Source organism: Prionailurus bengalensis, chromosome A3 (assembly GCF_016509475.1).
Source record: "Prionailurus bengalensis isolate Pbe53 chromosome A3, Fcat_Pben_1.1_paternal_pri, whole genome shotgun sequence".
NCBI classification, from domain to species: Eukaryota; Metazoa; Chordata; class Mammalia; order Carnivora; family Felidae; genus Prionailurus; species Prionailurus bengalensis.
The window spans coordinates 16,519,324-16,536,096 of NC_057354.1; the positions used below are offsets into that span (position 1 = coordinate 16,519,324).

Genomic DNA, 16,773 nt, shown 5'->3' on the forward strand with positions numbered 1-16,773 from the left:
TGTATCACCATTTACTGGGCCACTTCTCTGCTGGGATTTAGAGATCCAGGAGGGACACACTCCTGCCCTAAGAAACAGGGTGAAGTTGAAAGTAAACCCTTAACTTACAGGCACAAGTCAGACATCCGGATGTCAGGCAAAACAGTTCTTGACTCTCTCCCCAGACTCTCACAGTCTCACGGAGCTTGCCTGGCATGGGCAGGCCCCCTCCTCTCTGCCCTCCCTTTCTCTCTTGCCCGCTTCAGTCTGTAATCCCTCCGCCCCCAGCCTCCCCATCCCCCAGTCCTCCTTTCTAGAAACACTCCCCCCCCCCCCCCACTGCTGTCAGTTGTTTCCCCACGATGGAGCTGGGAGGGCTTGGTAAGGTCCTGGGAAAAGGAGGTTGGCTGGGCTGGCCTGACGGAAAGTGGCCCTCATGAGTCTCAGGGTGAAGTACTCACACCACAAATAAAATCTTTGCCTGCTGGGACCAGCCTTTACACCATAAAGCCTGTGCTTGGTGATGCTAACAGAGTTTCTGCCTCTTGCCCTGCTCCCAACCAAAGACCCCCTCCCTTGATCCTAGCTTAGTGTGGGCTGGAGGTTCCTACTCCGTCCCAGGAGAGGAGGAGAAGAAAATCCCTGTCCAGTCACCCTGCAAATAGCCGGTGACGACATTAGCCTGGTAGGTGCTGCCCTGGGGGGTGAGTGCTGAGCTCTGCAGGGGCCTCATTTTACAGGGGATCTGGGAACGATGGCTGCAGGGACTGACAGCTTGTGACCTGAAGGGTGGAAGGCAGTGAGGAGGAGGAAGGCAGGGAAGAGCGTACCAAGCAAGTTAGCACTTCCTCCCTCCCTCCCTCTCTCGCCTGACCCTCTTGCTGTCTCTCTGCAGAGGAGTTCCTGCTGAGGATGTGAGGACCCGTCTTTCTGCGCTGCCAGGCAGGGTGGCCAAGGAGGACTGGACTCTGGACCTGGAGCCCCGGGATCCAGCTCACGTGCACACCACGTACATTTTGGAGGCCTCCCGTGGCGCCTATGCTGGGTGCCAATGGTGCCCAGAGGAACAGAATGTGCTGGGGATCCTCCAGGAGCTCCGTGCCTGTGGCAGGGGAGGCCTCGAAGGAGGAGCCCCGGTCTCTTGAGCGCTCCTGTCCCTCATCCTCATCCATTCCCTCGCCTTGCTGCCGGGGTCCCCCTTCCCTGAGCTTTCGTGTGTTTCGGGAGAAATCACTGAACCAGGACAGTAATATAACTCCCAGCCCCTCTCCTTCCACCCCTCCCCTGCTTTGTTTTAACTTGCAGCCGATCCCTGTGGTGGGCGAGCCAGAGAGCTGCCCACAGAGCAGAGGCCCTGCCTTCCGTGGTCTCCACGCAGCACCCACTCCGTCCCTTGCTGACAGATGTTCTGGATGACAACAGAGGAAACAGACGTGCTCGGTTCGAGAACCCCGGGATACGGTGCTCCTGTCTCCTCCCACCGGTCCAGCTAGCTTCCCTGCTGGACCCGTAGAGGATGGGGGGACGCAAGGCACTGGAGCCTTTAGCCGGGAGGCCGCTGACCAGGTGGCCCGGGGTGGGGGTGGGAAGCAGGCATAGGGGCAGTTAGATGGCCCCTGTTCTCTGGCATGCCTGAGCCCGAGGCTGGCATTGTGTTCAGGCTTCCAGTGTGCTCAGAGTGCTAAGGCTCACCCTCCAGGAGCCCCGGGGCTGCCACGATAAAGCTAGCAGGGCACCCTGTGAATTGGTGTGCCGCTTCCTTCACCAGGGCCCATCGCCAGCTCAGGGGAGAGTGGGCATGGAAGTCCTTGGAAGCCCAGGGAGATTTCCCGGGGTGGACTCTGGGGCAGGTGCCGGAGACAGGCTTTCCCAGGGAGAGGAGAGCCAAGTCTGGGGGCCCCGGTGGGTGCGGTCTGTTCGATACTAAGCCCCTTGGCTTGTTTGGCAGAAGACGGTATTTGCATGTAGCTCATTACAGATGTTCTGAGCCACCCCAGGCCTCCGCTCCCTTGTGCTTGGGGGGCCAGGTGCAAGCCGAGGGCTCGCGGGGCCCCTGAACCTGGGAGGACAGAAGGAAAGGCTTCTAGGCCCGTCCAAACCCAGGGAGGATTGTGGCAGTGGCGTCCAAGCAGAACTGCCTCGGCTGCTCCACAGCCTTTGTGTCTGTGGACTTGGGACTTCGGTGCCGTGGTCAAACCTCGAGTTTGCTTCTGATGAGAGGTCGGCTGTGCCTCTCCCCCTCAGTACTTGGGAAGCTTCCTCCAGCCCCACACTGGCTGTTTTGAGGGCTCCTGACATTGCATGGAGTGGTTGGAATCTGGGACTGCATTTCTCTGGAGGGGAGCCCGCAGATTCCCCCGTCCTCAGCCGGCCCGAGGCTCTGCATCTGTGTGTGGGCTTTTCTGGACTCCAAAGAAATGACGTCTGGGCTGGGGGTGCTGCTAGGGCCAATGGGCCCCGGGCCTCAGCTCTGAGACCACGACCCGGGTTTTGGTCTGGCCCAGGGCTGGGGGCAAGCTTGCAGGCACCAGAGCTCCCAGGCCTACTTTTAGAGCTGGTGTTTGGGGTGACGGTTCAGGATGCTGCGGTCTGTGGAATAATAAACCTGCATCTGCTCGTGGGCTGCGGTGGGGCTGTGGTGTCTGCTTGTGGGCCCTGGTTGAGGGACTGGCCAAAGGGGGCAAGAGAGGCTGGGGGTCCTGTCTCTCTCACACACACAGTTTCTCTAAAACCTCTTGAGGGGCAGCCAAAGGGCTTCAGTTCTGGTGGGGCAGATCAAAGACCTTCTAGGACAAACCCTGAATTTCTAAAGCAGACTTCCAGAACCTTCCCTGAGCAGCGTATGGTAGAAGAAAGAGCCCAAACTCTGAGGTTAGGTCTTCTTGGCCTGCAGTCCTGCTCAGCCCCTTGTCTTCTGTGACCCACAGTTTCCTCATCTATAAAGCAGGGGAAATAATAATAGCTATGTCCAACTGCAGTGAGGATTCCGCAAAATGTCGACGCTTATGTAGTAAAGCCCAGCCGAGAGAGAAGTGGAGAGCTGGAGACATGGGTCATCATGGCTGCACACCACAGTACTGCCCAAGCCCTCTCAAAAGCCCCCTTGCATTTTGATGGAGGACCCCAGGAGTCCCAAAGGGGTGGGGATGTGTGGGGGTGTGTGTGTGTAGGATGTGGGAGCGAGGGGAAGGGGCAGAGGGATGACTGCATTAGAATCGCCTTGGATGGTTTGAAAAGAAGGCTCATCGGGGCGGGGGAGGGGGGTGGGAAAGGGGTAAAAAAGAAGATAAAGAAGGCTCCTTCCTGAGCCCCCATTGGAGTCTCCCAGTCAGGGAAGGTTGGTCAGAGTCGGGCGCCCCCTGGTGGCTCAGGTGCCGCACACAGACCGTCCCAGTCCTGGCCAGCCGCAGCTCCGGGAAGCGCCTCCCGTCGTCTGCCACGTCCAGCGTTCATTTAAGGTGTCTTGTGCCAAAGGGGAACTTGAAACCACCCTGTGGGCGTTGCCAGGGCCTATGATCACTGACCACTACCTTAGGGTCTTGGCAGGAATCTTCCAGGGCGGTAGGAAAGGATGCTCAGGGAGCAAGCAGAGGCCTCTCTGGGTATCTGGGCAGAAGGAACTTCAGTTTGCTGGAAAACAAGCCCAGGGAGGAGGTGTGAGTGGGGCTGGTGTGGGGGTGGCTGGGCCAGAGGGAAATGCAGCCCAAGCCCAGGCCTGGCCTCCGGTCCTCCACCTCCTGGGGATGGCTCGACAGCTGGAGGGCAGGCCTCCCGCTCTAGGAAGGCCTCCCTTAGCGGTCCCCTCATCCCCTTCTGGTCTCTAGGAAGGAAGGAAGTCGCCTGTGGGGACAGAAAAGCAAGTGGGGTGAAAGGTGTGTGTGTGGAGTGGGGGTCTTTCTAGAGATCATGACAACACAACACGTCCCTCACCCCCAGTCTCCCCCGGGCCCCTCTTGTCTGGGAGGAAAGCGGCTGGTGCACCGTCATCCTCATCCGGGCATTTGCAAGTTACAGGGGAATTGTCACTGTAAAAAAGTCTGGACGGAGCAATGCGTTATCAAAAGTTATCAAAAGAATACTTGGCTCCAGTGAGATTTCAGGTATCCACAGGGGGCGTCTCTTTTTGGTCAGGGACTCAGAGTCACCCGTCAGCTCGACCCAATAAGAAAAGTAAATAACAAAGGGGCATCCACCTTCTCCTTCCCACAAGATGGAAGGATGTTGGCAGTGTGGGGCCGGTGGTGTTCTGAGCACTAGGCTCACGCTGCCGTCGTGCTGGCATCGCGGCAGGATCATGCTAGGTTCATGGCCAGCACTTACTAGGGGATAGTCATATCCCTTGCATGGCGGACGGTATTATTAAGTTGTTAGGGCCGCTCCACGGGATTCTAGTTGCTGGAGGTAGAGACACAGAGGGTGAGAGTGCAGGTGAATGCCCGTCACCTACTTGCACACAGCAGAACTGGACGCAAACCCGTTGTCTCACCCTAAAGCTTAACTTAGCCCCTAACCATTTTCTTCGGCCTGTTCCACTGCACTGCAGTTATCAATGTTGACCACCTGGGGGCGCCACGGCCTCACACATGCGTGGTCTCACAGATGCGCTCTTGAGAAGGCAGGATGCTTTTACACAAAATTCATCACCGTTGCTATCCTCCGACTTAACCACAGTAATAACAGCTACTATAAATTAAGCACTTACTATGTGCCAGGCCCTGCACTAAGCACTTTACATACATTAATTCATATTTTCCTCACACCAGCTCTGTGATTTGAAACACCACTGTGCTTTGCAACTACAAGGCTAAGGTTCAAAACCAGGTCTGTCTTCAAGGCCCATCTCTTCACCGTCTCCTCGTAGGAGGCGCGAACTGCCTGGAGGCTGCACTGGGCTGGCAAGCTCGTGCTTTGGTCAGCGCGGTGTCCTCAGACACCCTGAGTTTGAATGCTTTTTGGCAGGGCACCTTCCATTCGGCCGCGCCCTGGCCTGTTATCCTGTCTCAGTCCTTTGTTTATGTTACCTGCCCGACTCTGAGGTCATTTGCATTTGCACTCATAACATTTCATGGACTGGAATCAGATCTGGTTTGGGGAGGCACCTGGGGGAGATGACAAGAGGTTGTGGCCCAGTGTCATGCCAGGGATGTGGGAGGCAGTCCTGTCCTTCAGCGCTCTCCCCTGACAGGCGAGGAAACGTTCTCTGAGTCATTCCAGCACGCGAGGCACCATCAGATGCGTGGGTCTCCTGGGACGGGCGATGGTGAGCTGGAGGCAGACGAGGCACATTTGGACTTCGCAGCCTTCTCCCAGTGGAGTGATCTGGCTGTTTTATGCGCCCGGACGGAATCCTTCCCAGTTTGTGTCCTTACAGTTCCCTTTGGCCTGGCCCTTGAACCGATGAGTGGACTTAACCCTCACTGTGGGATTTCTAATCAGTACCAACCACTCTGTCTGTTCTGGCTGACCTGTGTCTCCCCTGTAACTCCTATGTCGAGGCCCTCAGCCCCAGTACCTAACAAGGTCACCATCTTTAGAGAGGAGGCCTTTAAAGAGGTGATTAAGGCAAAATGAGGCCATTAGGGTGGGCCCTCATCCAATTGGACTGGTGTCCCTATAAGAAGAGGAAATCTGGTCACATGGGGGGGATGCTAAGGGCTCTTGTGCGCAGAGGAAAAACCAGGTGAGGACACGAGATAAGGCAGCCATCTGCGAGCCAAAGAGAGGAGCCTCGGAAGAAACCAAGCCTGCCGACACTTTGATCTTGGACTTCCAGGCTCCACTGTGAGAAAATAAATGTCTGTTGTGTAAGCCACCCAGTCTGTGGTGTTTCATTTTGGCGCCCCTAGCAAACTGGTCCTCTGTCTTCATGGAAGGTGGGCCAGCCGGGGGCTTAGACAAGGGCTGGCTGAGCTGAGGATGTGAGTCTGGCCAAGGGCCAGCCTGAGAGAGGAAGATGAGGGAGCATGACCCCGTCCTCCCAGCCCCCACCCCCACGAGACACTTCCAGGGCACAATTACTTGAAGTGCTTTGTCCCCCACGTCCTCCTCCCATTAGTGATGGGCGCTACCATTTCTTCATGGACAAGAGCGCCAGGAAGCCGAGTTCCTGCCTTCTGATTACAAAAAATATGGTCTGTAAGACCGAAGTTGGAGGAGAGATGCCGTATCTAGCTCGCTGCAGGTTGGAAGGGCCCACTCGGGGCCGGCACAGCAAAGACCCTCAAAATGTGCACCATTGTGCCGTCTCGAGATGTAGAGACAGAAAATCTGAAAGCTACCAGGGAAGGGGGAACATGAAGTGACAAAGAGCAGAGAAGCGGATGACAGCAGTCTCCCCAGCAGCAAAGCTGGAGACCAGGAGGCCATGAAGCAGTGCCTTGGGTCGCAGAGAAAGTTAGACACTTTCACCCAGGCAAACCAGGGGCCGGGGGCGCAGGGCGAATGAAAATGATGGCGGAACTGCACCTTTATTCTCCATCTGCCCTTTCTGAGAAAGCCAGGGGCAGATACGCCCTGCCACCACGGAGAAGCGATGCCAGAGAGAGGGCTCGATGGAACCCAGAAAGGAGAGGACCCTCTGGTGGGCGAGAGCAGAGGGGTTTGTGCATCACAAGCACAGAAAGGAAGCTTCAGGGCGAGGCCACCTCCAGAAAGAGGACAGACTGGCACCAGCATCCGAGCACGGGCAGAGTGAGTCACAGGGCCGTGAGGTCCCAGAGGCTTGTGTGGCAGAGACTGGGAAAGTGACCACTCGAGAAATGAGAAGCAAAAGCAGAAAATTATTCAAGGAAAAAATAAGATTCAGGTACACGGCTTGGTCCAGCAGTGAGCGTTAGCTTACGTGATGGCACCTCAGAAGCAGGGGACGCTGACCCACAGTTAATACTGCAGGACGCGGGAAGGGGGACGTGGCACACAGACAGCGGGCAGCCGAGCCGCAGTCTGCAGGGGTGCCCTCCGCCCCGCCTCCCTCCTCACCACCGCGCGCCACTTCTGAGTGACTGCCCTTCTGCCTCTGGTGGCTTTGGGGTTATTCATTTGGGGAGGTTTAGGGAGCAGAGCTGTGTAATAACGGAGGTGCTGGGCAGGTTTTTTAAAGCCCCCGAACCTATAACTGTGTGCCAGATTCGTTGCATGTGAACTCTTCCAAATTTTCAAGGACATTTCATTCCCACATTAACTTATGCATGGATATGTATGTGCCGTGTGTGAGGATGTGCAGTTGTGTGGTTTGTGCGTGTGATTTTGGCTCAGGTCGTGATCCCAGTGTTGTGGGATAGAGCCCCATGACGAGCTCCATGCTAAGCATGGAGGCTGCTTGGGATTCTCTCTCTCTCTCCCCCTCTGCTCTTCACCCCCTCAGGCTCTCTGCCCCCTTTAAAAAAAATATATATATATATATGCACTTGTGTGTCCACCGGGTGGGTGAAAGGAAGATATTTGTATGCATGTGCACGGTGGGTTTGTGTGTTTGAACGTAGTGTGCATATGTGTGATGTACGCGTGCACATGCTCATGTGTGTGGTGTCGTTGCATGATATGCATGCACACGTAGCATACATGTGTGCATGGGCATCGTGTGCATGTGGTATGTGATGTGTCTGGTGTGCACGTCCACGTGCTATGCATTATGTACCGTGAATGCGTGTGATGTGTGTGCACGTGCACATGCGTGCTCATAGGGTGCAGGCGTGTGTAATGTGCCCCCGTGTGAGTTTGATGTGTGTGCATGCATTTGTGTTTTGGGCACAGTGCACACGTGTGTCCTCTCCTACATGCACACCAACTACACATACACACACCGCATGCACGTCGCATCTTGTACTCACAAGCACACTGCACAGACGTGCACCCCGCAGACCTACAGGTGCACAGCACAAGCCTGCAGATACAGACACACCACACGTGCACACCTCGCCACCCTACACACAACCCACACACAGGGGCACGTTACCCACGCTCACACCACCTCCGCATGCACGACACCCTCAGCCACCCCCACCGTACAGGGAGCCCGGTTGGCCCAGACCCCGGCAGGTGAGAACATGCACTGCGCCTGAGGTTCACCTTCAACCTGAGGACAGCCGCCCCTGTTCCTGCCTCTGAGATCCCCACGCAGCTCTGTGGACTCAGCCTCAGCTTCTTCCAGAGAGAATTCTTTGGGATTCACAATCACGGAGAATCACAATCACAGAGCCACGGCCTCTGGGGGTCGTGAATCAGGAAAGCACAGCACTCTAGAACCACATGTCAGTGCTCTGGCTCAGTCCCGGTCACTGGATGGGGCGCAGCCCAGATACCGCCTCCCCCAGGAAGACGCTGCGGACCCTGGCTAGCCTGGGGGCCCCTCTTCTGCCTTCTCCCGGCCCCTTTTCGTACTCGTCACATAGTATTGTGAATTTTATATTTTTATGGTTTATAATATACACTTATACTTTTATAGCTATTACCATTTTCCTTCTCTGCTACCACAGCTAGGGAGCTCCTAGGGGTGGAATCTGTGTGTGATTCCCCAGGCATCCCCGGTGCTCAGCTGGGGCAGAAAGTAACCGCTCACCTGTTTTTAGTCTTGCTGAATGAACACATTGAATTTCAGCACAGTGGACTCTTTTTTTTTTTTTTTAACTGTTTATTTTTGAGAGAAAGACAGAGTGCCGGCAGGGGAGGGGCAGAGAGAGAGAGAGAGGGAGACACACACAGAATCTGAAGCAGGCTCCAGGCTCTGACCTGTCGGCACCGAGCCTGACGCGGGGCTTGAACCCACGAACCGTGAGATCTTGACCTGAGCTGAAGTTGGATGCTTAACCAACTGAGCCATCCAGGCGACTTGTCTTTTTTTTTTTTTTTTTTTTAAGATATAACTGGACTGTTGACCACGATTAGTTCTTTTTTTTTTTTTTTTATCAAAGTTCATTTATTTGAGAGAGAGAGAGAGAGCGTAAGAGCACATGGGAGGGGCCGAGAGAGAGGGAGAGAGAGAGAATCCCAAGCAAAGCTCCACACTGTCGGCACAGAGCCTGTCACGGGGGGCTCGAACTCATAAACTGCAAGATCATGACCTGAGTTGAAATCAACAGTCAGTCGCTTAGCCGATTGAGCCACCCAGGTGCCCACATTGTGGACTCTTTAATTAAAGAGTAATTGGAAGGCCCCTCCATGCCGTGTTGTCCATCTTCCAATCTAATGTGGAATCCCAGGGAGGGATTAGTGCTGGACACTCTTGGGACCAGCCACCCCTTCCTCTGGGGTCTGGAGGCTTGGCCTTTGCCCAAGCTGTGCCTCTGCTGGGATTCCAGTCTGTCTGCGGGAGGAGGTGGAAAAATCTGAAGCAGGTGCACGACACCTGGAAGGGTCGGCTCCATGGACAGGGCGGATGGGCTGCAGGGGCTGAAGGTCCTTACAATGTCAGGGGCACCGCTCTAAGGTCCAGATGCAGACTGGCGTTGGCAGATTGGGGGTGCCACCGGACAACCCCTGACATCTGCAGGCAGGGTATTTAGACTCCGCTTGGGCATCTCGGAGCGCCCGTTGCAATGGAGAGGTCAGCCTTGGCACGTGGACACCTCCAAAGGCCAGGGCAGCAATGGGGGGCCGGCAAGAACCTGAGAGCTTTACACTCATTATTTTGGGTTGTCTGTGTGGATCCCAATGACACTGTTTTCTCAAATGTAGAAGCAAGAGTCGAATATTAAACTAAGTCATCACCGTGTTACTGACAAGCTCCACACAGGAAAGGAAATTGTAACCACATGAAATATTTATGCTTCGCATCGCAATGATGCTACTGACATGACAGCATGTTGTTTTTGTTGGTGGTTTGGTTCTCTTTTTTCTTTTTCCAAAGTGGATTACAAAATGCCCTCCAGCGAGGAAACTGCTCACAGAGAGATTGCGCCCCAGCCCCGGGGCTGTTATCTGGGAGAAGGGAGGTGACGGTGATGGGTGGTGGCAGAGGGAGAGGCCCTGAGAGCCTACGGGGTGGGGGTGGGGATGGGAGGGCTCCTCCATACCAAGAAACCGTGATTTTTCCAGATACAGTTAAAATAGTCACATAATTGTTACTTTTTTTTTTTTTTTGGTATCACCACTGAACATCTGTTGGGAAATCTGGGTTAGACGCCCTTGTCTGGGCTGCCCCTTACATTCAGGTTGGGAGCATCCTCAGGGCTCCCCGAACCCAGCTCTCGCTCCCCCAGGCAGACGCGCCCTGTGCGGCCAGCCCCCCGCCCCCGTTGACCGCCATCGTCACCAGCAGGCGTGTGTGGGCGCCACTGCTGTCCTACTTCTGCAGACGCGACACGGAGGCGCAGTCGTCCACACAGACCCTCCCCTCCGGGCGAGTAAACGGCAGGTGACGCTGGGCCCAGATCCCGCTGACGTCGAGGGCAGAGCTGCTGCCACAAGGCACCTGGGAAGGCCTGGGTCTGGCTTGCCAAGCACATGAAGGAACAGACCGAGGTTCAACTTTTCGGAAGTTTTATTAGAAAGGAACGGAGAGAAGCACTGGGCGCCGGGACGGACACCCGCCAGGGCCAGGGAACAGCTGCAAACAACACTAAGAACCAAAACCCAAACCGAACCCGAAAACCACACACACTTGATGATAGACTGCATTTCTGTTCTCAACTTTTCTCCATAAATAGACAAAGGTCGGTGTTGGCAATTTTAAATAGACGGACGTAGGGTTAAGAAAAAAAGCGCAACGTCTCCCAGTGTGGCTACAAGTCGTCCGGCACGTGCTGTACAGGCGGGGAGCCGGTTTGGCCGCTGCTTGGTGCACCTCTCCCATAAGAGAAGACTTAAACAAAAATGTGCTAAGGGTCATAGAAAATGGTTGTCACCTTAAAAGGAAACTACTCCCCTCCCCCACAAAATAATCTCACAGCTGTCTTCACGGTTCTAAAACACTTAGTCAACTACTTACGTGGAGCCAATAGTCTAGACGTTTCATAATCTTTGTTCACACTGTAAAACCGCATGTGCACGTCTGTGGCCGGGCGGCCCCGGGCCCGTGCATCTGGGGGTGGGTTTCTGTCAGAAGGCGACCCCTCCGGGGGCAGCCCACGCGAGCCTGGGCTGGAGCCAGACGTCCAGATGCAGAGTACGGCGTGCAGGGCGAGGAGCGGGGTCCACGGTAACCCTGGAGCAAGCAGGTCAGGGGCAGAAGGTTCCTGCAGGTTCTTTGGGCTGGCGGCGGGGCGGCGGGCTGCCTCTGCAGAGTCTGGTGTGAGGTGGAGGAAGAGACGAGGCCCCGGGGCGTCCGTGTGTCACTGCCGTCTCTTTCCGGTCACCCCGCTTCCTGCCAAGGCTCCCCTTCTGCTGTGGGCCCTTCAGGCTCGGAGCAGTGCCCCTCCAGCAAGCCTCAGGGAGGAGAGGGGAGGCGGGATTAGGTGAGGTAGAGCGATTTATCCCTGGGGAGCAGGCTGGGGAGAGAGGAGGGGCTGTCAGAGCGGGGGGGAGCCCAGCCAGGCGCCCTCCGGCTCCCAGGGACCTGAACGCACGCACGGCCTGGAGCGGAGGGTGCCAGGCCACCTGTTTGCTAGCCTTCACCCTCACCCTGGATGCGCTGCCCCTCTGGAGACCACTGGTCCCTCCCTGATGGGCCACCAGGCAGAACCAAACTCCCCTCCTGGAACCCCGGCTGGGGACCACGAGGTCCTCAGCGCTGGGGGAAGGTGGCTGCGAGCGCCTGTCCTTCAGAGAAGGTGTTCCGACCACACCCCAGCTCTCAGGTCCGTGTGGAGTCGGTTTCCATTTGTAAACTCCACATGGAATCCGAGGAGGGCAGGAAGGTGCCTTCTGTGTTTTTAAAATAGGACGCTCAGGGCGCGTGGGTGTCTCAGTCAGTCAGGCATCCGACTTCGGCTCAGGTCATGATCTCACGGTTCATGGGTTCAAGCCCCGCATCGGGCTCCATGCTGACAGCTCGGAGCCTGGAGCCTGCTTCGGGTTCTATCTCTCCCTCCCTCTCTGCCCCTCCCCTGCTCACACTCTGTCTCTTAAAAATCAATAAACATTAAAAATTTTTTTTACACATAGGATGCCCATCTGTGAGAGCGGGAGACCTTGAGGGCCTTGTGCCAAGTGACATAAGTCCGAGAAAGATGAGAAAGACCAGTATCAGATGATCTCACTTACATGTCGAGTCTAAACAAACCCCAAACCAAGCTGACAGACACAGAGAACAGACTGCTGGGTGCCAGAGACGGGGGGGGATGGGTAAAATGGGTGAAGGCTCCAAAGGTATAAATAAACTTCCAGTTCGAAGTTAAGAGAGTAGATCTGAAAGGTTCTCCGGACAAGAAAAGAGTCTGTAACTCTGAGTGGCAACAGATGTTACCTAGACTCTCTGTGGTGATCATCTCCCAGGAAGCCCAAGTCTGATTCAGTCACTCTGTGGTACACCTGAAACTAATACGCCAGCTCTACCTCCACTTAAAACGTAAGTAAAATAGGGCACGGCTGTGGGCTGCCCTCCGTGTTGGGGGGAAGCTCGGACGCGTTCCCTAATGTCCATCGTAGAGCCCCCAGCCCCACACTCTGACTCTTGGGAAGGGAGCCCGTGGAGGGAGGGTCTGCACCTGCCCAGGTAGGGGGACAGGAATTCCCACTGAGCGCAGTCTGCCCACCCAGGCAGAGTCTGTGGCCGGGCACTGGCCCTCAGCAGCGGGGCACGAGCCCTGTCTGCTCGCTCCCTGGCGGGCTTGGCCCGGTGAGGAACAGAGAGGCCGACGGCCAGGCTTAGGCGCAGCTGGAGCCTGGCAACAGAGAGCACCTCCTGTCCACCAAACATGACCATCCAGACTTTCCAGGGTGTGGGGCTGCTGCTGGGACCACATACCCAGGGTGTGGCCACAGGGTTAGTTCTTGCCAGGGGATGGCAGTCAGGGCTGGTGGGTAGAGGAATAAGGTGCCATCCGTACCCCATTTCCCTTTCTGAAATGAGGGGTCATTGTCTCTTGGGTCAGGAAGACCTTCTAGAGGAAGGAAAGTTAGCGTGGCATTGACAGGCTAAGAGGCTGAGAATGAAGGATGGGAGAGGAGGTCGGAGGACGAGGTTCACATGAGGACCAGGGACCAGCCAAGTCGGGGGGGTGGGTGTCAGAGGGGGTGTTGGGCTGCAGCGGGCGGTAGGGGTACCAGTAAGGTCTGTGGCTCCCCGTGTTGGCCCCTTGGCCCTTCTTGCTCGTGCCTCCCCCAGACCCCCTCTCCTGCCCTCCCCAGAGAGCTGCCCGGGGGGTGGACGAGACCTGTCTTGCCTGGGGGCCACACCCCCTGGGGCAGCCCAGAGCCAATGGCTGACAGACATGGGTACAAAAAGCCCTAACCTCAGAGCGGGACCAAGTTTGCTGGGCCATCTGTGGCCGAGCTCCGAGCTCAAGGTGGATCAGGCTGAAGTGAGTCTGTGGCTGAGCTCTCTCAGCTCCCTCCGGGGCCCTGTCCTGCCCCTCTCCCTTCCCTTCTCCCACAAGCTCTCCCTCGGCACCATCGAAGGCACCCGCATCAGCTCTGCTTGCAGGGAACCTGACTGAGGACAGAGGAGCCATCGGTGAGTGTCACATGGTGGCACCGGTGAGACAACCAGGACGGAAGGAGGAAAAGGAAGACTGAAGCTGGCCCCGTCTCCCAGGCCCTGGCGTCAGACCAGCGGAGTCCTTCTGGGGTCTTGCTTCGTCCTGTGTCTTCTCGCAAGACTGCGGGCACCCCCGGGGCACTCCCGCAGGGCTGACAGTGACCCGCAGAGCCTTGCCCCTCCCGTCCCCTGGCAGCCCCGGGGCTGCGGCGGAGGCCAGGGCGAGGACCCACCTGCACGTGCTGACGCCACACTCCGCGCTGGGGTAACTGCTGTCCCAGTCTCCGCTGCTGCTTGGGGGATTGGACGGGCCGGGTGAGCGGGATCCGGACCCACTGGGGAACTCGGAGATGTGAGGGAAGTCCTGCCCAGGGGAAAGGAGGCAGGTGAGCAAAGGGGAGAAAATGGGGTGCACATCTCCAGCAGCGAGTGGGGGATGGGAACTCTATGTGCCTGAGGGTGTTCACGGAGACACTTCCTCTGGCCTCTACAAAACCTCCACTCTGCCTCTCTGCCCGGAATGCTTCTTCCTTTTCCCTAGTGGAGCACCTTCTGGAAAATTCAACCCTTCTCCTAGCTGCATCAGCGGGGTGAAGGACTCTTGCTTTCGGGGCCTTTCTTTTTCTGGCCTTGGTTTCCCAGTCTATAAAATGGAGTTATCGTGCTGAGCCACACAAGTCTCGTAAGAGTATCTGTGGAACAATCAGTGGGGTCAGACTTTGAAGGCGCTGGGGAGAGTCAGGGGCTGGGGCTGGTCTGGCAGAAGCTGCATGGCTTTCAGCCCCTCGGGCCAGAGAGCAGAAATGGACAGAGGAGAAGAGGAGGGCCTGGGACATCCTAAGGATCCAAAGCATCTGTCTGGGAACTTGTCAACTGTTCACTGTAGCCGGTATATCTCGGGGAAGGTATGCTAGAGCCAGTTCATACATGTGACTGAGGCTCAGAGAGAGGTAAGGAGCCTAGGTTGGTGAGGGGCAGGGCCAGTATCTGAAATCCCAAGCCACCTCCCTTCCCCACGAGGGGTCCTGAAGGGTATGTTCCTACTGGGCCGTCCTTACCTGTGGTCCTGGAGGTGAGGGGCTCATAGCCAGCTGCACCTGCAGTGCCATGGGGGTGGGCAGGACAGGAGCCTGGGGGGCTGGAGACATGCTAACAGGCGGACTGAGGAGGGCACCCTGGGCATGGGGCGGCAGCGGCAGCTGCTGGTGCAGTGGAGGGCTGAGAGGGAAGGAGGGGGGCGGTGGCGGGGACGCGCTGAGGCCAGGCAGCAGTGACTTGGAGCTCAGCGTCCGGGCAAGGCTGGCGGGAGAGGCCCCACTGCGGAAGGCCTGCAGGTCCGATGGCGTCAGGAAGGAGGCCAGGCCCGGCATGGCATAAAGGGGCTGCTTGGGTGGCAGCATTTTGGCCGGCGGGTTTGCCTGAGTGCCCTTGGTCTCGTTCTGGTCTGGGGAGCTCTGCAAGAAGACAGACACCAATTGGGGCGCCTGGGTGGCGCAGTCGGTTAAGCGTCCGACTTCAGCCAGGTCACGATCTCGCGGTCTGTGAGTTCGAGCCCCGCGTCAGGCTCTGGGCTGATGGCTCAGAGCCTGGAGCCTGTTTCCGATTCTGTGTCTCCCTCTCTCTCTGCCCCTCCCCCGTTCATGCTCTGTCTCTCTGTCCCCAAAATAAATAAATGTTGAAAAAAAAAAAAAAAAAAAAAAAAAAAAGAAGACAGACACCAATTATTCTGGGGAAGATGGATAAGCCAGAACTTGGGGCCATGAGACCAGCGGGGTCTGCAAACCACTGCCATGGCCCCTGGCTGGCTCTCTGAACCCTTGGCAGGGAGCTATGGGCTAACCGGAGGTAATTCTGGGTCCTCAGTGCACTTGGCTCTGACCATCCAACCACCTCCTGCACTAATCCCTGGGGTTTCCCTGCCCATGAGGCCCATACTCCTCAGCCTGGCCCGTGAGGCCAGCACCATCCAGCTGGGACATCCTCTATTTATGCTCCTCTACAGCCTCTATGCCTTTGCATGTGCTGTTCCCTCAACTTGGAACACCCCCCTCCCTCCACTTGACGCTTTAGGGCCTAACCCACCTGCCATGTCCTCTAGGATAGCTTTCAGACAACGCCCCTATGCTCATCATGTCAGGCAAGTTGCTTAACCTCACTGAACGCTGGGTTCTTGGAAGAATTAAATGAAACAAGATACATGTAAAGTGCTCAGCATGAGCGCAGCACATAGTAGGCACACCGGAGAAGTGACCACATTGGTCTTATCCACTCTCTCCACAAACTATAGCTCTGACCGTTCCCATGGGCCTCAGTTCTTGCTCTATCCCTTGGGGGGTGCCACCCTCATCACGGCCGGGCCCACGGTCCAGGGTGTTACCTTGGATACGAGGCTGGCCCTGTAGGCTGCCAGAGCCTTCAGATACTCCTTTTTTGCTGCCTCGGTCTTCCTCTTGTAGGCCTGAAAGATTCAAGACATGGGCAACACTGGGGAGGGCTCCGGCGATCAGCCCGAGGTCCCGAAGCTGGTAACTGGAATCTGCCTAGGGCTGGTTCTGCTCCCTATCCTCCCTGGACGCCCACGAGAGGAGCCATGGGCACATGGTAGGTAGGAGAGGAAGCTCTGGTCTGGACTCCAGACTCACAGAGTTGGAGTGACAAGACGGATGGAAATGCTTATTCATGTTTTACAGATGAGGAAGCCGAAATCCAGACGGTTAAGTCACTAGAGAACGCAGCTGGCAAACAGCAGAACTGGAATAGCTTCCCAGCTTACAGATGGGCAAACTGAGTCCAGGAAAAGACCTCCGTAAGAGCGTCTTCCTGGTTTCAGACATTCCAAGTCTGTCACTGGCTCCAGGGCCTCAAAGCCTCGAGGGACGGTCCCAAAAGGGACAGAGACTCACCTGCTTCTGCTCCTCTCCCAAGCTGTCCCACATAGAGGCCACGATTTTGGACACATCTCCAAAGGTGGCACTGGGGTTCTGTCCCTTGATGGCGGCCTGAGTGTCTCTGAAGAAGAGCGCATAGGCCGACACAGGCTTCTGAGGCTCGTTGGGGTCCTTCTTCTTCTTCTTCTTTGGGTTCTTGGTCTTTTTTCCTGGGTCAGCCGAGGGTCTCTTCTCTCCGGACATCTGCACAGGTGAGAGGAGTCAGAAAAACAGAGAAGCTGGGGGCCTCCTGTCAAAGGTTACCCACCCCAGCCTGAGGCAGAGGGGACCTTC

At 56.5% G+C, this 16,773-nt stretch overlaps 2 protein-coding genes across 6 annotated transcripts in view; one reads left to right on the forward strand and one right to left on the reverse strand.

The window, feature by feature from the left end:
* JPH2 (junctophilin 2) overlaps positions 1-2,600 on the forward strand; it is a 69,742-nt gene extending 67,142 nt beyond the window's left edge. The window contains exon 6 of the mRNA XM_043602324.1: positions 875-2,600. The gene's annotated coding sequence lies outside the window, so the exon portion shown is untranslated. The remainder of the gene's footprint in view (positions 1-874) is intronic.
* A 7,838-nt stretch (positions 2,601-10,438) lies between these two features.
* TOX2 (TOX high mobility group box family member 2) overlaps positions 10,439-16,773 on the reverse strand; it is a 136,444-nt gene continuing 130,109 nt past the window's right edge. For 4 of the 5 annotated variants that reach the window (XM_043602328.1, XM_043602327.1, XM_043602329.1 and 1 more), the window contains 5 exons: positions 16,456-16,683; positions 15,930-16,010; positions 14,611-15,006; positions 13,786-13,916; positions 10,439-11,402 (listed from right to left, as the gene is read on the reverse strand). In XM_043602328.1, the coding sequence (XP_043458263.1) occupies positions 11,366-11,402; positions 13,786-13,916; positions 14,611-15,006; positions 15,930-16,010; positions 16,456-16,683 (873 nt within the window). In that variant the 3' untranslated portion in view covers positions 10,439-11,365. The remainder of the gene's footprint in view (positions 11,403-13,785; positions 13,917-14,610; positions 15,007-15,929; positions 16,011-16,455; positions 16,684-16,773) is intronic. The other variant, XM_043602326.1, reaches the window with a different exon arrangement.